The 26692-nt window shown below is 33.2% G+C and overlaps 2 protein-coding genes across 7 annotated transcripts in view; both read right to left on the reverse strand.

The window, feature by feature from the left end:
* The window catches only part of LOC140447593 (uncharacterized), a 31239-nt gene extending 25244 nt beyond the window's left edge, over positions 1-5995 (reverse strand). Inside the window, exon 1 of one of the 3 annotated variants that reach the window (XM_072540335.1) lies at positions 5946-5995. The gene's annotated coding sequence lies outside the window, so the exon portion shown is untranslated. The remainder of the gene's footprint in view (positions 1-5945) is intronic. The other 2 variants (XM_072540337.1, XM_072540336.1) reach the window with 2 other exon arrangements.
* The window catches only part of Pkn (serine/threonine-protein kinase N), a 132379-nt gene that overhangs the window by 84318 nt on the left and 21369 nt on the right, over positions 1-26692 (reverse strand). For all 4 annotated transcript variants that reach the window (XM_072540332.1, XM_072540334.1, XM_072540331.1 and 1 more), the window contains exons 2-4: positions 25460-25790; positions 20515-20750; positions 18137-18358 (exon numbers count right to left, since the gene is read on the reverse strand). In XM_072540332.1, coding sequence (XP_072396433.1) covers positions 18137-18358; positions 20515-20750; positions 25460-25790 — 789 coding nt within the window. The remainder of the gene's footprint in view (positions 1-18136; positions 18359-20514; positions 20751-25459; positions 25791-26692) is intronic.

The raw sequence follows: 26692 nt of genomic DNA on the forward strand, positions 1-26692 counted from the left end.
TATTATGAGAAAAGTATTGCAATGATGAAGAGGCAGAATAACGACAGGTGGCAAAAGAATTACGTACCTTAGATACTTGGATGATACTCTAATGTTAGACTGCTCGGAAGAGGAACTGGTCCAAATAATGCACACGCTAGTCATGATGAGCAGGGCATACAGTCCTTTGCTGAACAATACCTATATTCCGTTTTTTTAAGCTTACAAGCTCGTCCTGTAGGGATCTATGGAATGAGTAGGACTTAACCGCAAGTCCCCATCTTTTGCTGTACAGCTCATCCATAGGCCGATCCGATACACTAGGTACTCTAGTCCTAGATTTATTTAGAATTTAGAACGCCAGCCTTTTTGTTTTCTGGTCAGGGTGTGAACTGCCGACCAATAGATCAATAGCATGTACAAATCTTAACCTGCAAAGCCGTCTATTGCAGACCAAGGCTAATATGAATGCTATTTCGAATAGGGACATACTATTCCCAGATAATCATATACATATTCGTCGGCATTATGCCGTTTAATTTAATACTTTTAAGTACGTAGTCTGCAATATAAACTCAACCACTGTTTGGTTTTGAGGTTATTAGCGCAATTACTTCAAAGTTCACTGTGGATACACTGAAAAGTCTGAAAACGTTCGTTCTAAACAAAAAATCAACTAGTGTAATCCATCTGGATCTGTAACTTAATTTTTCAATTGCAACATTCAACCAATTACAAAGAGAAGTTTTCACTTCGATATTAAAGTCCTTTAAACTAAAACTATTAAACACATTAATCTTTCCTATTGTCTCATGCATCTGAGATATAGTAGTTAAATGTCGCTAACCGTAGAGAAATAGATGCTTTGGAAATGTGGGTATACAGAAAAATGTTCGATTATCATACTCAGAACATCTTACCAATATTTCAATTATAAAACAATCGAAAGTCAACACAAGACTGCCAACAAAAATAAATCAGTACTACCTCAGATAGTTCGGGCACACAGCGCGAAGAACAGAAAAACTGAATGGTGGGTAACATTAATGCCAAACGACCGTGAGGAAGGTCTCCCACATTGGCTATTGTCTACATGAAGCTTCCCTAGCAGCCTAGATAAAGAAGGCTTGAAATTTACTATCCGAGCGATCGAGACTCGAAGTCAATGCACTCTTTCGATAGTCAACGAATAAAAAGATTAAGGTTTTTACATTAGCTTGTGTATACATAGTTTTTTTAATTCGATCATGCAAAATGGTTACCTATTAAGTTTGGTGATATTACAGAACCTTTGGCATTACAGAAAAACATAGCATATTAGAACCGAAAGATGCCGGAAGCCGTGTTGCTGATATTTTCAAATTTGGCAAGACATGTAATTTGGTAGTCGAAACATTAAGAGATTTTACAAGCTTATAAAATTGTCAAATTTGTAATGAAAAAATTAAATGTTTTTGTTAGATTCCACGTCAATGTGAAGAAATTGCAATAAGTTATCTTTAAAACATAGAATATAGCTTGTTTTTTTATTGAAAAGAATGATTCACCGATATAAGTACGAGTTAAAATGGTTTTGTAAACTAAGCTTTAAATTTTTATATCTTTAGTAGCATTGTTTCTTAACATTGTTTAGAGGTATGCAGTAAAACCTCTTTAAGTCGAACCTCGATAAAACGAAAACCAACAAAACTCTTAGTGAGTCCCTGCAAGCCATTTTGGTACATATTTTCCCTCTATAACTCTAACATATCAATGTTTTATTTTACATCCCAAAAAAAAAATAAGTTAACGACTTTAAGAATTTGCCGACAACGTAAGTATACCATTGTTTCTTAGAAAACAATTTAGAAGTATACAATAAATCGGCGGGCGTAATTTCGGCCGGTAATCCCTTGGCCTACCTGCATAAATCAAGGGGTACCATTTATGACAGGGGTAATTTCGGCCGAGGGGTTGATGTTTACGATGAGATTAAAATATTGGTAATTACGCTTCATAGTTTCTGTAAAATATTAATTGTGTATTTATTTGGAAATACCTAATCCTGTGTACCTGTCGGAAATATCTTTAATTTACTTATCTCTTTATTCTAATAACTATGTTGTACCTACTTAAGATTATTCCTTTAAATGTATAAAATTCACAAATAACAGGTATAAAATTATTATAGCTAGTCAGTATTATAACTTATCTTGAAGCTACTAGTCGATAGAAAGCATAAAATATATTATTTGTATACGATGGCATCTGTTTCAGTAATTAAGAGTTCACGCGGTTGTGACTTACTAGTTGTAGAAAAGTTTCAGTTTTGTAAACAGGACGTATTAAAAAGTGGTGAAGTACGTTGGAGGTGTATAAAGAAAAATTTAAGATATTTAGCCAAACTGTACACTGTTGGTGCGGAATACACAGTTACTAGAAGTGAATTAATCCACAACCACGAGTCCGATGAAACTACGTTGGAGAGAAAAATAGTGACGACTTCATGCAAGCGCAAAGCTGAGGAAGACATATCGGAGAAACCTTCAAAAATTATTAAAAGCGTTCTTTCAAATCATTTGCCAGAGAATTTGTCATCGATAGATGTCAGTCTAATAAGAAGAAATTTGTACAACAGCCGCCGTAAGCTCTTACCAGCCCTGCCTAAGGATATTCACGATGTACATTCTGTACTCGATAGTTATGGACCGAAAACCACAACAGGTGAAAATTTTTTGTTTATTAACAGCACAGCTGATAATATCATTGTTTTTTCTTGCCATACAAATATAATAAGTTTATGTAAAATGAAAGATTTTTACATGGATGGCACATTTTCTTATTGTACAAAATATTTTTATCAGTTATTTACCATCCATGGACTGGAAAATGGGCATTATGTTCCTCTTTTGTATTGTCTGTTGCCCAATAAGACCAGTGACACATATATGAGACTTTTTCTGTTGGTAAAATCTAAAATTTTTGAACTTTATAATATTGTTTTTGAACCGAAGGAGGTATTTGTGGATTTTGAAATCGCAATTCATAACGCATTAAAAGTTGTCTTTCCCAAAACCAAACTAAATGGTTGTAGATTCCACTTGCACCAGGCGTGGTATAGGAAAATACAATCATTAGGGTTAACCCAAATGTATAAAGATAAAAACTGCGAGGAAAGCAAATGGCTTACTCATACTTTTGGGCTAACTTATTTAGACCCCTCTGAAGTTGAAGATTGTTTCATATTTGATCTCATGTCATACAAACCGGACCATAAACTTATAGATAAATACGCAGACTATTTATTAGAAAACTACATAGCGCCAGAATCTCATTTTCCACCAAATATATGGGCATATGAAAACCCATCAATTAAAAGAACCACAAATGCCTGCGAATCATTCCATTCGCACTTTAATTCTAGTTTTTATTCAAGTCACCCTTCTATATTTATTTTTATAGAAAAATTAAAAGATTGTCAGATCGATGCATATTTAAAAATAAAAAATTTAAATATTCCAGCAAAAATTAAAGACAAACAAGTAAAAAACAAACTAAAATTTATCGAAAACATGGTAAATATGCTTCGATCTGACAATATTTCTAGAATTAATTTCGTTAAATCTGTATCACATCAAAACGTTTTTTAAAAATTTATAGTTTACTTAATTTATAGAAATAAGTTGATGTAATAATTTTATTGAAATAAAGAAATATTTTAATATAAAGCATTCTGTTATTTTATTTGATTTGCGGCCGAAAATACCTATGAGATAAGGAAGCAACTTAAAACCTCCGGCCGAATTTACCTACCGGCTTTTAGTACCTGCTCTTTTTCCGGCCGAAATTACGTCCGCCCCAATAAATATGATTACCACTTAAAGAATTTATGACTCACCTTAACACGTGTTTGCCTACTTGGTGTCAGGTGTTGAATTTTATTATTTTTGATTTCATTTAAACTTTAGCGAATCAAGTCATTTGTTGTCGATTGGAAAATTGTCAGAAGTAGTTTGGTTCTACCGCAATGTACATAAATTTGTATAATTTATAACAGTTTACAAATAAAATTGTTAAAAATGAGTGATGTGAAATATAAACTAAAAATTTTAGTTAGAAGTGCTCGAAGTTTTTGAACAATTTGGCCTACCAATGAGTACTCCAACAATATTCAACTAAATTCAACGGTCAAAATTTGTCCTGCAAAAAACGACGCATTGCAGAATTTTTGGACTTGGAGGAAGCAAAGATAGCAGTGTTAGTGGACCACTGTCACAAGAAAAAGCCAAAATATACTCTAAATCATTGGGAGTGTCTAATTTCAGCACCAGTAATGGATGGCTAGAAAAGTTCAAAAAAAGACGCTTCGTTTTAAAAAAGTTTGTGGGGAAAGTACAGGTGCCAACATTGAAACCTGTCACAAATGGAAAAGTGAATTGCAAGATATGTTATGTGGTTATGAACCTGACAATATATTGAATTCTGGTGAAACGGAACTGTTTTTTAAATGTCTTTCTAATACGAGTCCAACTTTTAAAAATGATAAATGCCATACTGGGAAACTTATCAAGGAACGTTTGACTATTTTGCTAGCAGCAAACATGTCAGCCACAGAAAAACTCTCACCATTAGTCATCGATAAATCTAAAAAACCTCGACATTTTTCAAGTAAATACAAATCTTCTTATTCGTTGATAATTGTACAACCCATAATGATATTCTACAAATGAAAGTAGTTAAAGTCCAATATCTGCCCGCCAATACCACATCAAAATTACGGATCAATGTATCATTAAAAATACGTCATTATGTCGAAAAGAAGTTGTCAGGAACAGGTTGGATAATATGGAAGAAAAAAAGATTTCTACTATTCTATTGAAAACCATGAGAATGGCTGATAAAGCTTGGCGAAATGTAACTACTTGGCGAAATGTAACTACGTGGCAAAATGTAACTACGACTACTATATAAAAAACTGTTTGTACACTGTGGTTTTCCATCGTCTGTAACAGAAGAGGCTGAAACCGAAGAAATTTTTATTTAACCTCATGTAGAATGGAATGTAGTGGTTTATGAATCAGGTATATCTTTTGAGGACTTGCGATAACATTATCTGATGACGATATTATCCATTCAGCAGCTCAGAAAACTGATAATAATGATTTAGAGGATATAGAAGACTTGAATAATACTACATGCGCTTCATGGGTTTCCATCAAAGAGATAAGAATAACATTGAATACTTTACGGAATTTTATAGAGCAATCCAGCAACTCTGAAGAACAAAAATGTTCTGCTCTTTATACCTTATTATACCTATAATAAAAATATGTTTTTGTTACATCTGTAACTTGAATTTGTATTTATTTCACCTCTCTAATTCAAAATTAGTAAGAATAAATCTCAACCTCTTTATGTCGAATCAAAATCAAAATCGAAAATCCTCACATAAGTCGAAAACTCTATGGCGTTTCCCTTGAGGTTCTACCGTATATTGTTGTTATGACATTTGTAAGGTTTTTTTAAATAATGCGAAGAGATAAAATATCCAGGTTACCGGGACCAGACTTTAAATAAGAATAAATGTTATGGACTAATTAAAAGAATATAAATATGATGATTATTTGGATTATAACGAATTAAAAAAAAAACAGATACGCCTATGAATACTAGAACAATAAGACAGCCACTGAGACTAACTTTACGTTGGTGTATTTATTTGACATTCGAAAAGCTATATTCTATACTTAGCACTTTTGTTATCAAACCTTTTTACTGGACTATATTCCAGACCTATTAACGTGTTCAACAATACTTCCTTGCAAACAGAACGCTGCACATTTATCTTGAAACTAAATTTAGATATCAAGTGTTTGGAATATGAATGATTCACTTGAAAACACTACTGTATCACTTGAAGAGAAGTATCAAAAAGGTAAACTTAAAAACAATAAAAATGGTAAACAAAAGTATCCTTGATCAATTACCGTCAGTTCGATTTGTGGTGATGTCGAAATCGATTTCAAAGATCGGTAGCCTACCGCAGCTTTAGATATACTGAACAAATTTTTGGCAAGCGTTTTGTACTATTTATATAACACATGATTTTCGGTAAGAACTGCCTACTTATTTTGTCACATAGATATACACGAATTCGCGTTGTTCTTTTATTTTATTCACAGGTGTACGAGTTTCAAGTGTTTAGATGAATATTTGGCAGCCATAACGACATATTTCAAAATTTATACTAAGCGACCTTGGCGTTATACGTAAATGACGTATTAAATGGACCACTGTGGCCAATAGTCCATGTCTTTTCAAACATTACAAAAACAATCACACCAAAATTGATTTTACCACATCCAAACCATATAATTCTTATTAAAGTATTACCAACTTGTAGCGGTAAATATTTCAGTTGGTTTGGGATACCAAAAATCGCGACTCTAATTTACTTTTATTGATAGAATAAATATAGATAATTAGAAAAAAAATGCATAATGCGTATTATGACAGACAGAAACAATCATTATAATTTAACGTCCTTATTATTCTTACAGGGTTTTTATTTCTCAAAATAAATTACTTTTTTTTTCATAACTTTATGCTACTTCGAATGTTTCCAAATAATAATGTGGTACAATAAAGAAGAGGAACTTATTGATGAATTTGAAAAAAGAAAATTGATGATGTTAGGAATAACTGAGACTAAGAGAACAGACAATTTAATTTTTAGTGGGGGTTATAGTTCTAGAAAGTGCCCAGGCAGGAGTGGCTGTACTCACTACTATACAGAAGAACTTATATCGCAAAAATCAATAAATAGAAGTTTATTTCTGAAAGGTTACTAAGATTAGATTACAACACCGGAAAAATGAGAAAGATAACTATTATTGTAGGGTAGGGACCATCCGATAACGAAACTAAGGAAAATAAAGATATCTTTAGGAGCAGTTTTTAGGATTAGGGTCAGATGGACATTCTGGACAACAAAGTCACCGGAAATTTTAATGGAAGAGTATGAATAAGTGATCAATGGACTATCCAGGCAGAACAAAAGAGGATGTTGCTTCCAATGTGGCAAAGAGGGTCACATAGCGCTGGAATGCAAGGAAGAAGGAACCAGATGCCTCAACTGCGACGTGACTAGGCATTTGGCGAATTCAAGAATATGCCCATAGTTCAACTGACAGGCGGCGTCGTAAAGAAATGGATGACGCAGCACGGACTGAAACTTGCGGCAGAGATAACCGAAGCCATCATACTGAAGGGGACAAGGAACAGGCAAAATATGGAACTACAGTGTGCGGTGGCATGTCTAACACCCAAGAAACACGTATCTAGGAGTGTAAAAGTATTTACAACAGTAACAGTGTATCGTGTTTGTACTACTATACTGCTCAGAAAGTTGGACTTTAAATGACAGGGTAAAAGTAAGATATAAACGGGTGAAATGCAGTGAGCGGTTTTGGAAGTGACAAGAAGAGATAGCTTGACCAACGATTTTATAAGGAAACAATGTAATGTTGTATCGGTCTTAATTAACTTCGAGCAAAGACAACTTGTGTGGTTTTGTCATATGGTCCGTATGGACGATCATAGAAGAAGAGGCAGAACAGCAAGGACGTGAAATAGTAGGGTTGGAAAGGCGCTGAAGAGGTAAGGAAACAATTGGAAAGAAGTAAAGTCGATGGCCAAGAACCGCGGCATTTATAGAGGCTTCTACATGAAAACCTCGAATGCCTTACAACCGTAAGGGTAAACAAGGCTCAAGGATTAAGTAAGTATACAGGATGTTTCAAAAAGGTATGTCATAAATCACGTATTCCGGGGAAAAAAATAAATTGATTGAATCCAACTTACCTTAGTACAAAAGTGTAAACAAAAAAAGTTAGAGCCCTTTGAAGTTACAAAATAAAAATTAGTTTTTTGCATTAACTCCTAAACTACTTGGATTTTGTAATAAAAATGGACACGTTACTTTCTTGTTCTGAAAGCATTTTTCATACAAAAGAAACAACAAAATCTAAGCACACAGAAAAATTTTAAGGGAGGTGTGCAGCCCTAAATCCCCCCAAATTTTTGAGTACGTTCAAATCAAATGAATTTTGTGGTATCATTAGTTTTACACATTATTTTTAAAAAATTTTTGCCCCCTTTCACTTTTTTCAAAAAACAGTTTTTATTGAGTTACGGCTCTTTTCATTAACCTTTAGAAAATTACGTGCAACTAAATTAATGGCTTAAATGAATTAACAAGTACAAAAAATGTCTATAACCTCTATAAATATAAATAAATATAAATATTACAATACCTTTTCAAAATGACCTCCATTTTCTTCAATACACATTCGGTATCGTTTTAATAAGGAAAACCGAATGCGCTGAAAAATCATATTTTTCTGACGAAATTGATTTGCAGCTTCAATTATTCTAACCCTGAATTGTTGTTCGTCCTCTACTGTTACATAATACACTTTTTCTTTCATAAACCCCAAAAGCAAAAGTCCATGGGGTTAAGACCTGGAGAATCTTTCCAAGAAATAGGTGCGCACGACCCCTTCCAATCCACCGACCAGGATACTGTCTGCAAAGGTATTCCCGGACTTCATTACTGTAATGCAGTGGAGCGCCATATTGTAGAAACCACATATTTTGCCTTATTGCAATATTCACTTCTTCCAAATACTCTTCTAAATCGTTTGCCAAGAACTGCAAATAATTATCACCATTTAAATTGTTGGGAAGAAATACTGGGCCTATTAGATTGTTATCCACAATTCCTGCCCAAACATTAACTTTGAAAGACCTTTGGTGATGAGTCATTTTTTTTGCGTGAGGATTTTCGTCGGCCCAAATGTGCTCGTTATGATGGTTTGTTATTCCATTTCTACTGAAGGTAGCCTCATCGGTAAACAAAATATTTCTAATAAAAATAACATTTCGAGTGCTTTCCATGGCAACATCCAATCCTTTTAGGATAATCTTCAACCAATAACTCTTGAACCGTTGTTAAGTGATAGGATTTAAGCAGCTGGTCCTTCAAACGCCTCCAAACCCTTACTTCAGGAACATTTAGTTGAGCAGCTATTACCCTTCTACTTGTTCCAGGGACTTCTTCAATGATTTCTAAAATATCTTCATCAGTTGCAACCATTATTGGACGACCACTATTGCCAGCAACTTGTGGTTGGAATGTACCCGTTTCCCGTAAACGACGATCAATGGTCAGAAATAATCGTCTATCGGGTGTATTTTGATTGGGGTATTTTACTGCATAACGCATTGCGGCTGCTGCACTATTTCCTTGACATTCACCTACGATATTCCCGATAGTGCATTGTAATCATAATTTAATCTGATCCAACTTAAAACTTATTAAAACTTAAACCCAAAGTTCAATGCATATTTGCCATTTCCTGAAATGTGTAGGCCATTGTAATATCAAAATTTTTAATATTAATCTTATTCACACAATAAATGATAGCTTCAAATTATTGACTATTATTGATGGAACTGTTTGTAATAATTGTATCCGTAGAAACTAATTGTAATTTTATGGCCAACTAGAAAAAAACTAGTTTTTGGAAAAAGTGATAAGAGACAAAAAGTTTTAAAAATAATGTGTTAAACTAACGATGCCACAAAATTCATTTGATTTGAACGTACTCAAAAGTTTGGAGGGATTTAGGGCTGCCCAACCCCCTTAAAATTTTTCTTTGCGCTTAGATTTTGTTGTTTCTTTTGTATGAAAAATGCTTTCAGAACAAGAAAGTAACGTGTCCATTTTTATTACAAAATGTCAAGTAGTTTAGGAGATAATGCAAAAACACAATTTTTATTTTGTAATTTCAAAGGGCTGTAACTTTTTTTGTGTACACTTGTACTAAGGTAAGTTGGATTTAATCAATTTATTTTTGTCCCCGGAATGCGTGATTTAATTTATCACATACCTTTTTGAATCACATGCCTTTTCTACCTACTAGCTTCCAGTAAGACGTACTAAGGGAGACTTGCCAATAATTGATTTTTCCTCTTCTTCTTAAGTTCATTGTCCTCTAAGAACATCGACGACGAGTCGAGTGATCTTAACTTTGTCCGCAGCGGACCTAAATAGTGTCGTGGTGCTGACTTCATACCGCTGGCGAAGGTTCTTGAGCCAGGATGTTCTTCGCTGTCCAGGAAAACGTTTTCCTCCTATTGTACCCTTGTAACGTTCGTCACTTTTTAATTATAATTTAAACATCAATAGTCTTTTATAAGCCCTAATAGTTAGACAAACCATATTATAAAGGTTTCAATTTGATCACTATGATACGAGTGTGGAATGCGTAGAACAAAGATTCATATCTACTAGGAGAAAGAGAATTCACACTTCACTTCGATCCAGACAGTCAAATTAAACGGATGGCGGGTTAGCTTGTGACGAAAAGTTTTTAAGAATTTATTTTAATTTAAGAAAAGTTGGAGAATATTTTTTTTTTATTTATTAGAAGGGCCAAAGAGAGTGTATTTTGGCCTTGGGTTTTCTTGGTGAAGTCTATAAGTGAGGTTAACCCAGTAAGATATAATTTTAATATTTATTAAGCAGCCAGTTTGAAATCTCCTTTTATAAAATCGATACAACAGCCAAAAATTAAAATCTTTTATTATATTATGCTTTTTGTTTATTTCGCGGAGTCTATTAATTTCCTATTTATTGAATTCATGTTTCATGCCGAAACTCAGATAACTGTTTTAATTTATCCAAGGTCTCAGTAAATTTCACAAACCATTAACGTTTTTACTTGACTAAATAAATTTTTTGTCCAAGCCTTACCTTTATACAAGATTAAAAACCTTGTGGTTTTCTTTTTCTCACTCTCTTCTTTCTTCCAAACGAAAACAGAAAATGATAGAGTCTATATTTTTTTAGCCACCCTGCAATATAAATAACTTCTACATACTGGGACATTAGAAGTCACAGGGGCTAGAAGCTTTATTGAGTTTATGGGTTAACCATAAACCCTCGTCATTTGTTAAAAATATTAGCATTAAAATAAATTTGTATAACTTACCTGTTATTTCTGATAAATGTCTTCTTCAATTACTGCGCTATATCGGAAATTATGTACAAAAATGTAAAACTTTATAAAATGAAAAAAATATAAAACTAGCAAATGGATTGGTAAATTAATTCATCGTTTATAAATTATTTTGACGCAACCTTTTAATACATATGAAAAAGTTTGAAAGGTACAATGAAATAATGGGATTATAATATATAAACAAATAATATTTTTGAGGGTTCTTTTTATTTTTAAATTTAGAATTTAGTTTACAATGAGCGTTAAGAAAATGTGTGGAGAGTAGATAAAGTAAAATAAAAAGATCCAGTGATGTTTCTCGTTAATTACATATCAACAAAATTTAATGCAGGATCATACTTTTAAAAAATTATTTCATTTATTTAACAGTAAAAAGAAAAGAAAGAGAAATATATTAGGTAACGGAACAGTGTTAATATGATGTTTTTGTATGGTTTTGGCATTTAAATCTCTTTACAGCTATAATCTCTTTTCAAAACCAAAATGTTTATTACCTCAGACAGCAAGTTGCAGTGAAGGTTACGAAGTCTACGACTTATAAGTCGGTAACAGCTGGAAACTACAAATAGCCTCTTAAGCGACTGATGGGACACAATACAGTAACTTCGCTGTGAATGGTACAGCATGAAGGAATGGATAGTAATGAGATTGCTTATAGTCTTGCCGAAGAATGAGTTGATATTTCTTTTATAGGGCCAGAGCTATTCTGCGGTGTACCTAAAACTGGCAGAGTGGAAGATTTCCGAAAATGGAAAAAGGAACTTAACATACCCTACTGAGAAAACATTTCAAGCAAAAAGCAACCAAAAAATTTATTAGAACCTTCTGATCGCAAAATAAAAATAGTCTCGGAACTTCAGAAGACTGAACTCAAGAGTAATTAGAGGTGTTCTCACTGGGCAGATACACTCACAATCAGATATCTCAGCAAAATGGGCAAAGTGGGCAGAAGAAGATGAAGATTCTAGGAAAATGCACAGAAGACGGTCAAACGTATTGTTCGCAACTCTTCAACTGCAGGGCAATTTTTTGCAGACGCCATAAGTATCTGGAACTTTTTAGAATATAACTGGGTAAAAAATGTCTCTACTAAAGCGACAATAGGTTTTCTTAGGATTCTCCTAGATCTATTGGACAGGACATTGACACAGAGTAAGCACAAAAGATCTTTCAGGTCGCAATGTTGAACAGGCTACGGGTCGAGTCCAAAAGACTCCTTTGAAATCTGCAGAAGTTTAGCAGAAGCCATATTTAATTATTACAAACAAATAAGGCTTTTTAAACATAGTTCAAAAGAAGAGTAACAGCTACACAATGTTGAATTAACAAATGATGATCACCTTTGGTTGTTGACACTGACAAAAGGTTTTATTAATGGCGATTAACCGGGTACAATGGCTTATAGGCTTATATGCTGGTTGCGAGGTCATTATGGACATCTCCTAGATTTTATAACTAACGAAATATAAATAAATCTTTCAAATAGTATTAGATTCAAGTTAATATTTTTGGAGTTTGGACTTTTTAGAATTTAACCAGGTAAAAAATGTCTCTCATTCTTGACTGTAAGTCTCATCTAAATATGAACCGCAAGTTCAAACTACACACAACTACAAAAATATATCAGCTAAGATAAAACAGCTAAGAGTAAATAATGCAGAAGAATTTCAGATGAAACTGATAAATAAAGAAAACCACAAATATTAGGTCGGGCACCTACGACGCAACTGTTTTAAAATAACGGTTGAAAACTAGTGAGAAACTGATCTCAGGCGGATCGCCCCGTCGGCAAATCCTCTTGCATTTACACTGCCGACGCTAACAAAATGGTTGCGAGTGCAGTCGGTTTCAGACCGTAGTTTTAAACAGTTGCTCCGTGGACGCTCGACCTTAGAAGACATAAATCGAACGGTGAATGGAACAAAAATCTATACATTCAGCGGAAAAGAGTGCACACCGCGTAAAATTCAAAAAACAAACATGCTGGCAAACATTTCCCCTGACTCCATGAAGTCAGGGGAAACATTAGAATTAGTGGAAAAAAGAAGAGTTATGCTACAACATACCACAAAAACAGGAAGCAATACTCAACAAATAGCGGAGCTAAGCAGGAAAATAAAATGTATGTACACCAAACATAAAAACAACCATATAAATAACGTGCGTCAAAAATTGGAGCAACATGCAAACCGTCATGAAATCATGAACTATTTAAAAAATTTGGCCCGAGAGTTCAAGCCACAATTTCAAGCCATTCAAGACTATACAGAGACCTGGAAAAATTACTGCTCAAAATTATAAAAAGACACTTCAAAAGATGCATCAGTCTCATAACACAAGAAACACGCAATCAGAGAAGAAACAAAAAACCCCAAACCCCATTTATGGCATACCAGCGGAGACTTTAGAAGCAATGGGTGAAATTGGCGTAGATGTAATACTGGATATGTGCAACATAATATGGATCATAGGTGAATGGCCTGATGAGAGATGCGGATTCGCACCAAGAAGATGAACGCCGGAGCAGATACTGAACACCAGACAGATAATAGAAAAAGCGGGGGAATACAACATACCAATGCTGCTCTGTTTCGTAGATTGGAGTACCTAACCACCTAGTTAAACAAATAAGAAATCTTTATGATAAAAACTAAGCCAAAGTTAAAATATACGGAATATTTTCAGATGCGTTTAAAACAAAGAAAATAACTAGACAGGGCTGCATACTATCACCTTATTATACAACATATATTGTGAATATATAGTATTCGTATAACGTATATTAAGTAAAGTACTAGACGAATGGAATGGAGGAGGAGAAACACAATAGGATGCAGAAAAATCAGTATCCTGCAATACGCAGATGACACTACATATACTAGCAGCGAATGAAATCGAAAATGATTACAATTGCTAACGGCTAAACCGGATAAGCGAAGAATTTGACTTCAGATCAACACCGGAAAAACAAAATTAATGATCGTAGACAGAGTAAATAATAATCTACTGCACATACACCAAGTGGCGTGGCGAATGTCGAAGTGGTAGACAGATTTGTATACTTTGGATCCCTGATAACAAAAAATGCCCATTGGTCCTCAGAAATCAAACGTAGACTAGCAATGGCCCAAAACGCAACCGCTAAATTAATTAAAATATGGAAAGACCGAACAATAATAAGGAATACTAAGCTTAGGTTGGTTAATGCCCTTATTTTTTCCATTCTTACATACGTAGTTAAAACGTGGACTCTAAAAAAATCGACTGAAGTAAGATCGAAGCCTTCAAAATGTGTGTTTATAGAAGAAGAATTCTACGCGTGTCTTGGACGGAACATAGAACCAACCTGTCACTTCTGGAAGTATTTTATATAAAAGACAGGCTATTAAAAAAAGTAAACCGAGCATACCTAAAATTCTTCTGCCACACAGCTAGAATAACGGGGACCATTGAATTATTGTAGTAGAAGGAAAGGTAAAAGGCCAAATACCAAGAGGAAGATCTCCAACACGATGGGCAGACCAAATGAAGACTCTGGTGGGAAAATCCCTATATGAATCCGTCCATATGGGACAGGATCGCAGCCAATAGAGACAGAAAGTTAACAATATGTAGTGTCACCACGCCCTTACAAGGGCTCAAGGAATGAGGAGGAGGAGGTAAGTCTCATTTATTGTCAAACTCAGAAACAAAGGTTGTTCTCGGACAAAAAATATACATTTGGAAATTATTAAACGTTTGTTCCTGTTGGTAGTGTTATTTGGAGTATTGTTTAATTGTGACAAGATAAAATATTTTTCAATTGTTCTCAAAATTAGCTCAAAAAGGGCATCCAGCTATGCTTTTTGAGAATTTTTCAAATTGCTATAGTATAAAAACCTACTGCTCAACCTTGTGAGCAAGTAGGATATAGAGCTGGATAGCACCTTGTATTTGAGTCATTAAACTATTTACCGTAGAGCTAAAATCATTCTTATCGCGGTAATATAAAATAAAATAAAAACGACTGAAACGCAATTCATCACGACAGATCGCGCGAATACACACTACGTTAAGTGGTAAACGAAGTCCCATGCGTGTTTCTTAATAAAATAAATTAAATTAAAATAAAATAAAATCAATTAAAATAAATTAAATTAAATTAAAATAAATTAAATTAAAAACCATCGCTCCGTACGTAGACGATAAGAAAGCTATGCTTCCACTCCTCTCACTCCTCTGAGTGCCATATCCCGATTTTATTGTATGCACAAGGTGTTAGTGTTCAGTTTTATATTAAGCCATTAACTTCGGATTCATTTACCCTTGGAGGTATAACCTTAAAATTTTAAGTTACTAGATAGTCTCTAATATCTAAATATAGATTATAGTAAAATGTATTAAGTAACTTTGGAGATTTTTGGTAGTAAGTTGATCGGGTTGATATACTCGTATAATAATGTGACGAGTGGATGTTGTTAGCGTTATTAATACAAGATTTAATATTCGTGAGATGTAATTAAAAAAGAAACATCACTAGGTATGCTTTCTATTTGACTATTTTAAAATTATTTACCTATAACCACCTATGTGTTTACAAATTTAAATGTCAAAAAATCGACACTCGAAAATATACTATTAATTGGTAGTGAAGGATATTATTCATCTTCGCTAATAATTAATTAATCAGATCGTTGATGTGGTGTTATGAATGTTGAAATAATAAATCCTTCCTAATCATTCCATTATTTATATGTACCTTTTTTTAATACATTCATAATAAAATCAAATCCATACCAAACTCTTTTAACTTTAAACGCACACATTAATATATCGGGTGGTGAATCGTCAAACGGGACATCAAGGAACTCAATGAGAAATTCTAATACATTTCTCAGAATATTGTTGTAAAAGTTAGGCCACACATAGTGCACTTATGTGTATAAAGGTTTGCGTTTGGTCACAATGATTGTTATATTATATTAACAATATTTGTCAATTGTCAATATTCTTATTTTGAGATTTATTATTGTAATAAGTTGATTAAGTTGAGGAGATCAGTTGAGGAGAAAGCAGTAATAATAAAGATATTGTATTCAGGCAATAATCCGCGGACTGTCAGTTCTTTATTTAGCATAAGATATCTCAATAGAACAATTCCAAGTCATTCAACAATTCAAAGGATTTTAAAAAAAATTGAAAATACTGGGACCGTGACAAACAATGCAAACAATATTGCTGAGGTACCAAGAAATTTACAAGATACAAAAATATACAGATATTGAAGCATTAAAAAATGTGAATTAGTGAAGAGTGTGCAAAAATAAAGCCAAGCGTTTTGGCTGATTTTACACGAGACGAGAATTTTACAATCGATTGGGATACTGCTTAGTACAAAATTGCGGATTGTTTGAACATTTATTATAGTTTTATATTTAGAAATTATCATAAATTATTTTATGTCGTACTAGTTCATTATTGTGTTTTTATTGCTTAGTTATCAACTACATAACAGTATACTTTATGCTCGTGCGGGCAAAAGTGCACTTTATGGCCTGCACAGACATAAAGACAAACAAAAATTGATAACTTCTAAATAACATTTATTATTAAAGTTACAAAATATGGAGTTAAATTATTATAACTACATATGTAACATTATTTAGTAGAATTCTCATAAAACTGGCAATTCTGGAAAGATCCGGTGATAGATATATTTGACATTTTCACTTTTTAGGTTTGACAGCCGCAGATGTTCATTTATGATCATATATGATATCAGTACCCTAACTACGGTATTGCTCATTCTATGATAAATTTTCTGATTTTTGAAAAATATTTAGATTGTGAATACGATAACAAACTAGTATGAGATAAAAGTTTGTACGCACCGTGAGCATTAATAGATGTGTATACCCTTGGGCGACAAAATCCTTTGAATTGTTATATAACCTGGAGTTGGTCTATTAGAATATCTTACGTTAAATAAATATCTGGCAGTGCTCATACTGTTGCCTGAGTACACCATTATTGCTGATTTTTCCTTAACTGAGTACATTCCAATAATTTTATTTGTTTTTTAACAAATTATAAAATAAACATTTTGTCAATTCAAATATTGTTAATATTTAACATCAAAAGTTGAACAAACGCAACCCGTTATACACATAAAAGCACTACGTGTGACCTAACTTTTAAAACAATGCTCTAACAAATCTATTTTTATTTGAAAAATTTGGGAACATGTTACATTTCGTATACCAACAATTCGTGGAACAATTTTAACATTTGTTTTTCGTGCAGATTTAAGTCCTCTACAAATAGTTTCTTACAACTTTTGCTGTAAAATAATTAGGGAAGCTAGAATTCAACAGATTAGAATTTCCCATTGACGTTTGACGATTCACCAATAAGTATATTATAATTAAGCAATATATTTCCACAATTTTTTATATGATTTTACAAAATCGCCTTCTGTTTTCTTGATGTATTCGGTGTTGCCTAAATCCAAATAACAGACTTTACTTGAACATCAAAATATACACAACTATATTTAGGCAGACAATAAAACTACAGTATACTGAACAGTGGGAATGGAAAGTACATAGTAAATACCAGAGATTTATATACAAAAGCCAGAAATATAAATGTTTGAAGATATACTGTACTTAACATGATAAAGTGGCTAAAATCTAGAAAGAAGCAATAAATGATTTACAAAGAAGTAAATACTTCTGGTGTTTATAAAATTACTGAAAGAATGAAACTATCCAAAAGGATTACCATTTTTACCAGAACGTTTTCGGTCTTATCACATAATCATCAGTGAAAACCTAAAATTAAGTGTTCCTACGTTGAAAGGAATCACTCAAAATACAAATATTAGTTTGTATTTTGAGAACGATTTCGAAGTGGAAATTGAAACGTCAATAAACTTACTTTAACCTTTAATTGGGGCTTATTCCCATTTAAATAGTAATTACGAAAACAGAAAGCATTAATATTAATAATTGAGCAAATTGCTTGCATTTTACATACTGAAGAGATTCTGGATAATAGATTTTATCATGAAATTTTACATTCCTTTAGGTATTTATTGAATTCTCACTTACCTCTATGAGGGCTTTTTTCTCACTCTTGTCCTTATTATTATTTTGTAAAAGTTTAATAACATTTTTGGCACCTTCAACCACAGCTGCTTCGACTCTAAGTCTGTGTTTTAAATCTTCTATTCTATCATCTAAAAGTGGATCCAATTCTCCATGTGACAGGTCTCCATTGTCCGTCAAATCCTGAATGGAACCCCGCGATTTCGAATCGATGTCATGTTTTAACTAAAAGAAAAAAAAATAAATAAACATCATTTTATATAACATAAAATGCAATCGAACGATTAAATCGATTAAAAAAGCAATCAAACAGTTAAAAAACTACAAAACATTGGGGATGAAAACATAAATGCGGAACTCCTAAAATACGGTGGAGAGCAACTACACAGAGATTCAATCATGCGACTACAGCTAAGTTGACCGTAGTAGGTAAGGGCAAGTCGTACAGTCAGCGAAGACCCAAGAAGGGTTGGGTTGCGAGAGAGAGAGAGGGAGAGAGAGAGAGAGAGAGAGATAGAGAGATTTTATTTGATATCTAGTCTTACCGCCAGATTTTCTATTCTTCTCAAGTGTTTTTGCACTTCTTAGCTTCTTCGTTTATGATAATTTCTGATAAAGGAGTAATGTACTCTTCAGTCACGTTAGTACCCTTCTGATACACTATAAGTCCATTCAAATAACACTTCTTTTTATTATATAGGCACGACTCTGTCTGTTTTTCAATGTGCCTCCAGTAAGTTGTCGTTCCATCGTTTTCATGGTCTACCTTTTGGGCAACCGTCTCTTACCGTCTTTACTTCTCTATTTGTTGTCATTCGGCTTATAAGATCGTTCCATTCTACTCTTCTATTTCCCTATATCTACCCAGTTCTTGATGTTCTCCACCTTGCATCTATGTCGTAAATCTGTACTTCGAGCTCTGTCCAAGTGTGTTTTACCATCAATTTTTTAAGTGTTTTCATCTCTGCTGTTTCTAACATCCTTTTTGTCCTCTCTGTGTCAGGTTGTGTTTTGTACATCCATTTCTTTCCGGATATTTTTATTTCTCCACAGAAATTAACATGTTAAATATTTTGCCGGTTGTAGAAAATTGGTGCAGCATACGCTGTAAATCATCTTCACTTTGAGAAAGTAGTATTGCGTCGTCTGCATAGCAGATTATTTTAAGTTGTTTTTCTCCTATTTAGTATCTTTTTAGTTTGTACTTTTTTTATTATTTCATCCATAATCAGGTTGAATAATAGAGGACTCAGGGAATCTCCCTCTCTTATCCCATTGCCAGCTTTAATAGGGTCAGTTAGTTTTTCTTCTACTTTTTTTTATTGTGTTATTTTGGTAGATATTTTCGACCGTTTTGATTATTCCTAGATATATCTCGTTTGCGTACAATAAATGGATAACGTCCTTTAATCTCCTTCCCTAACTAAAACCTTGTTCTTCTGCTAGTGTTATAATTAGGAAGCTTGATCTCAATTCTTGAGGAATTCTGTTTTGTTCTATTATCTGTTGAATTAGTTTTAGTAGTTGTTTGGTCAGATCTGGTCCTCCATACTTTAGGAGTTCGGTATTCTGTCGTCTCCTGGTGATTTTCTGTTTTTTTAATTTACTTAATGCTTCTTTTACCTCTTCCTCCCCAATATTTATTTCTTAGTTTGCCATCATCTCTGGTGTTGGTGGTTCATTATCGTCGCTTTTAGCAAATATGGATTGAAAGTAGTGTAACCATGTTTTCTTCTGAATGTGTTTCGGTTTTATTAGTTCGTTCGTCCCTTTTCTTGTTGTGCTCCGTAGAAGTCGTGTTCCATCTGTTTTGAGAAGGTCTGTATTTAAGCAACACAAATATGATTATTGGTTCATTTTATTGATATTGAGATGGCCGGCATATCCCCAATATGCCCAACCCGGGTCCAATAAACGCACATTATGTCAATGATTTTTAATCGTAAGAAAAATAGAAAAGAAGTTTAGAAACAAGAAAAATAAAATATTAAAAAATAACAGAATAACAAAAAAAATAACAAAAAAAACTCAAAGAGCAATAATAAGACAAAAAGCTCCGTCAAAACCCGATCTAAAGATAAAAGGGAAATGGGCTGAACATAACGGCATATATGAAGAACCATATACCGCAAAAATATCGACCACCAGTGAGATTGGGCTATAATAGTAAGCAGAATATAGGTCCAATTTTGAAAAGACAAACCAAACAATGATAAATACTACATTTAGGTATGTACGTAGAGAGAGCAACTGGATTTTGTTAAATAAGCTAGGTAGAAAGTTACCTCTTGAACGATACACATACGCTTTGAATAATTTTGAGTAAAAATCAACTACGATAATATTAAAATATACATAAAAATGTTTTAATAAAAACCTACCTTTGTTATTTTCATTTTTAAATATTCTATTTTCTTTTTTGAGTCTTGTAGCATTTGTTGAGCTTCTAATAATAGTTTTTTATCTCTTCCTGTGATGCTTTGTATCATATTTTCGGCTCCCTGCTTCACCTTTAATTCTATGTTTAATTGCTTTTCCAAATTTTCTATTCGACTATACATGTTAGCATTACACTTATCCATATTGTGATTCGCCAATGTAGAATAACTTACGGAATCTAAAAAAACGAAAATTAAATTTAAAATTAGAAATAAAAATGAGAAATAATTAACGTTACCATACAAAAAAAATTCCTTATTCCTAAAGAACGAACAAAATAAATAAAAGCTGGGAATAATTAGAGACAAGATAATTAGGAATAAAAAATATTGTTTCTATAAATATTTCCCATTCTTTTTTCTGCATTCAAAATTTTGAAAATGCCAAATGCCGTTTTTCTAATTTATTGGACGAAGTTGGTTACTAGACTAGTTAGAATATAGACTTTTCTATTGCATGAAATTTGCCTTCTTTTCGTGTCTGTGGATTCAAAGTAGGAGTATTATCTGTGTTTAGTTTTTTTGTAACTAACACATAATTATTTAAAAAAATTATTTAAAAATTCCTTTATAAAAGGTATATATTAAAACACCCTGTCGGGCTACATCACAGATCGTTTTCGGAATTAATATTCCATCATCAGTGTTATCTGGATGTACATGTTTTGAGCTACTAAACATGGGTAAAAACACGTTAAATGTCCAGATAACACTGATGATGGAATATTAATTCCGAAAACTTTCTGTAATGTAACCCGATAGGGTGTTTTAATATATATCTTTTATAAAGGAATTTTTAAATAAAAATTTTTTTGTGATACATGGTGTCTAGCTACAGGAACTTAGTTTCCTTGTGGAACATAATTATTCATTCTGGTTTCTTACGTCTAATATATTCCTAACAAATATTTCTATGTTTATTTGTTCTTTCCCAAACATTTTGTCATAAAAAGTGATATGCGGGCAGCGGCAGTTGTATACAAAACGTCAGGAAAAAACGTAAATTTCAGACAAAGGCCTATAAACCCCGAATACAATTAAATAAAAAAAAGAGCGTGGCACTTGGGGAGTGCCGACATAAGTAAATACTTCTTATAGGATGTTATTACTATATGTATAATTTTTTATAATTTTATTTAATTTTATTTTATTCTATTTAATTTTTATTTAATTCTTTTTAATTTTTATTTTATTTTATTGAATTCATTTTATTTTACAAAAATATTTTAAAATCAAAATTAGCCAAGTCGATCTCGAGTTGTTATAAAAAAATATATAAAATTATAATAAGTGTATATGTATATTATGTATATTACGGTATACAGCAAGGTTGTTACACCAGTGTCGATTTTTTGAGTCACGCTAAATAGGATTTCGGGCCCGGCCAAAACATCATACAAAGCGATATTCATTTCAAAAATTAAAAAGTACTGGCAGTACTAATTTTTTAGTTTTTTTTTCGGTTGTAACATAGTCTGGCTGATTGAAAAAAAAATTATTGTTTCGATAAGCATTTGACAAAAAAGAACCAGTCACCCAAATTCTTAAAAAGTTATTTCAGCATAGTTTTGTCTCTGTAGTTTTATCTGCCGAATTAATATAGATTGCCGTCTATGCCGATGACATCAGCATTATGTCTTTCAGAACTAAAGAGGCGGCAGAGAAATATATTCACAATTAAAAACAGGGAGGCCGGACTAGAAATAAATCTTCAAAAGATAAAAATCTACCACAAGACAAGAAGTAGGGGAAACAGCCGCACAGTTTAATTAGAGGACGATATTGAAACAGTAGAAAGTTTCGTATATTTGGGAGATGAATCAAGCACGAATGGTATGGAAAAACCAGCAATTCAACGAAGAATATTAAAGGGAAACAAAGCTCATTCTCCCATGTCGCCCACACTCCAAAACTGCACACTGGAGATTGAAAATAAGAGTCTGCAAAACTATTATCAGACCAGTAGTATGGATAAATACAAAAATAAAGCTGGAAGTCTTGGAAAAAAATCCTAAGGAAGATATTTGGACCTGAACGCAGTAGGTAGGGAGATCCAGATACAACCATGAACTCTACCAACTTCAAAGTGGCATAAACTAGAAATTAACGCTTTCTATTTTCTAGTGCTTTAAGAAACCGAACAATCAACGACGCTTTCCCGTGAACATCGAATTGCCAACTTTTATTTTACCCAACACTTGGCTTGGACAATATAAATTCAAATAGTGTATTGTTTTCCGATTAATCGGAAATCGGACTCTACATCAGCGGGAAATAAATAAGTTGCTAGTATTTGAAAGGAATGTTCTTAGAATGATAATTGGACCCCAAAGAGATGAATTGATAGGAGAGTGGAGAAGGCGCCGCAATGCTGAATTGGTGACTCTCTATGGTACTGAAAACATCGCCAGACATATAAAAGCTAATCGGATAAGATGGGCAGGTTATGTGGTAAGATCAGAGGAAGACAGGTGCTAAAGACAGTGTTTTTGAGAGACCAGACAATGGAAGATCAGTAGGCCGTCCCATAAAAAGACGAAAGGATGATGTTGAAGCTGATTTATCTAGGATTGGGTTACAACAATGGGAAATGGAAGAGCAAGATTGTAGAAAATGAAGAGCTATACTGGATACGGCGAAGACTCACCCCGAGTTGTAAAGCCAGTCAAGATGAAGATTAATCGCAATTCTGTCTTACGGGCTCATATAGATGTGTAAGCTGTGGCGACGACCAGGCATGTGAAATGCTCGAGCGTGTGTTGCCCAGCGACTTCCATATGGTGGAGGATCAAGTGCGGCATGGGGACTCATATCTTTTGAAGCTCGTATGGGATTAGTCTCTCATATGGAGTTAGTCTCGCGTGCATGGGTATCTGAGGGAGGTTCTAGAAGACCAAGTTTTACCTTTCATGGTTATTCTTGAGAGGATGCAATATTTATGCATGCTAATGCACGGTCCCACACTGCTGGGATAGTTACTGAGTACCTTGACGATAGGAAAGTCACGCGATTTGTTTGTCCTGTTCGCAGTCCAGATTTAAATCTAGCATTTGATCTAAAATAGAATCCAAAGCTTGCCTCCTATTTTTTAAATACCAGATCATGATATACTCACTACAGAATTCCTTAAAAAAAACCAACATAAAATTGTTTATTTTTCTTCTTTCAATACCCAACAACAACAAAAAATCTTTTATGTAAGCAATCATTTAATAAACTATATTACAACCTTAAACAATCCGAAACACATTAAAATTGTCAAAATAACTTCAAATTGCGAGGTGGCCCAAATTGAATGCTCGGGAGTGTATCATTTCCCCGAATTCTGTTTATAAAAAACAGTCTTAAGGTTAAACCATCAAAGAATTAGCTAATCACTACTACTCAGATAATTCGACTATTCCATCACCTTAAATATTGACATTACCTACTTTGTCCAGTCAAAATTTATCACTTTAAAGAGATTGGAGATCCAGTACTAGAAAATATGTTATCGATACGAATATAATATCGATACGAATTAAGTACTACTTTTTTATTGATTTTGAGTAGTTTATATTACATGTATATTTATTAAATATTCGTAGAAGCCTGTCAAAAAGTAGAGGACAGAAAAGTATAGGAGACAAATAGAGACCAAACTGAAGGATTTACTATTAGTCTTAAGATTAAACTTCGACATGATTAATAATGTGCACTAACCGTTAAGCTGTATCTTACGTGTACAGGAGTTGGCCGATATTTTGTTATCTCTTTTTATATTATTTTATCACTTTGCAATAATAAAGTAAATTTTTAATCATTTGATCCATACAATTACTGTTTATTTATTCATTTTATAGCAGCTATAACTTTGCATTTGTTTTAAAATAATTTTTATATTATTGATAAAAAATTCATTGTTCACGTTCTAAGGTTATTGCAAATTAAATTTAACTGTTCGAGATTTGTTTTGTTGAAATATTTGATTTCGTTTAAATAAATCTGAAAGACATCTGAAAAAATACAGTGTACTTTTATTGTCTCACCCCGCAATAACAATGAGTTCAGTTCGCTTTTAATAAATTAATATGGGTCTAGATTATTATGTTAGACAGAGAGAGGACGATAGGAAGGGGTAAGAGGAAGGGAAAAAGGGAGTAAGAGAGATAGAGAGAATCATAGAGAGTTTCCTTTATTGAGAAAGTTCCTTTCCTTTATAGTTCAATTAAATTTAGATATCGAATGACACGTGCTTGCTCGCGTACACACAAAGGGAAGTGTGATCTGATGATTGTCAGAGTTCTTATAAATTACAGGTACGGTTCCAAGGACCAAACAACGTGAAGCTGAATTTCTTTTGAACAATAAAATGGTGAGCAGGTTGCAGATAATTTAGTTTGCTTTGATTGCAAAGTGGTACTTAAAGAGTCTCACACGTCGTATATATTTTCGATATTTTCTTGGCGTTTAACTTTATTTTCTTCTCCTATTGTTATTGAAGATACCTGATTTATATCTTTTTATTGTTCTGAAGCTATTTTCTTGTGGCATTTTAAATTAATTTATATTTAAATGGGAATAAGCCACAATTAAAGGTTAAAATACGTTTATTGACGATTCAATTTCCACTTCGGAAATCGTTCTCAAAATACAAACATTAGTAAATTTACTAATGTTTGTATTTTGAGAACGATTTCCGAAGTGGAAATTGAAACGTCAATAAACGTATTTTAACCTTTAATTGTGGCTTATTCCCATTTAAATATAAATTAATTATATCTTTTTAAATGTTCGTATTTTTATATTGTTTTAAAAACCGGTATATATGCACGTTAATGCTAGACGCGATTATAGCGTTGTATGTAGTAATTATTAAAACTTATTAACTAAATTAGATCCGACTCACCTCCATTGGAAGGTATTAACGATGGCGTACTCTGACCCTGAGACAGAATAATCTGCGATTCCAGCTCACTGAGCTCATTCTTCAACTCGGTTAATTTGAAATTGGAGTTTTTGACTATGGTCGCAACATGACTGAGCGACTTCCGATCGGTTGACACTCCTCTCAACTTCTCGGCACCTTCCTTAATCTTCAATTCCTTCCGAATCTCGCGCCTGATAATCTCCTTGAGCTCCTCAAGTTTATTCGACAGCTGAGACTCGTTGAAACTGTCCGTCGGCAAGCCATACTTGTGGGATAAATCGTATATGACGGGATTTCTTATGTAGTCTCCCTAAAAAAGAAAACAAAAAGATAAGTAAATTATATATTATCGCAAGCAAAACTCAAGATTATAAAATCCTCATCAATAAGGGATACAAACATTCTATAACATCAATTAAAGCTGATATACGTAGAGTTTAAAAAGAGTGTCAGACATGTTTGTATATCATCCCTATCCTGTTCAATATGTATTCACAAGAAGTAATCAAAAAAACTTTGGAAGAACTAACGGGAGGTATATAAAAATAAATGGTCGACCCATTAACTATATACGATTTGCAGAAGACACTATTATAATAGCTGAATGTTCAGCACAAAAATGCTGCTAACAATACATGGAAAACAAATATAAATGTACATAAATATCTAGAATCTTTAATGTAGCTAATGAGTAATAATAATAATGAGTACATGAAGAAATTAGGTACAGGACAAGAGTAATACATGTATGCAACAAAATAAAACAGGTATTATGTAACACATACATCACAATTGTTTTAAAATAAGACTACTTATATGTTATGTGTTCTCCTTCTTCTTCTTAACATGCCATACACCAAAGTGCGTAGGCGACTATCTCATTACTAGAATTCTGTTCTTGGCGGCGTGACACAGCTCGCCTGTATTGTGTATTCCTGTCCATTCTTTAATATTTCTTAACCAGGATAATTGTTTGCGGCCGGCAAACATGCGTTGTGTTCTCCAGGTTATTCTAAATAATCGAAGCTATTAAAGAGTGACATTGGAATTGATTGTAGGCCATTGAGCCATACAAGACTACTGAAAATAAGTTGGTAGATCCAGTCATAACTGTGGAGGTGTTGAGAAAGATGGAAAAGGACAAGAAAGTTTAAAACACCATTATCAAGGACATATCATAAAAGGCGTAACTTGCTTCAAATAATAATACAA

This window comes from Diabrotica undecimpunctata, chromosome 8, assembly GCF_040954645.1.
Source record: "Diabrotica undecimpunctata isolate CICGRU chromosome 8, icDiaUnde3, whole genome shotgun sequence".
Lineage (NCBI taxonomy): Eukaryota > Metazoa > Arthropoda > Insecta > Coleoptera > Chrysomelidae > Diabrotica > Diabrotica undecimpunctata.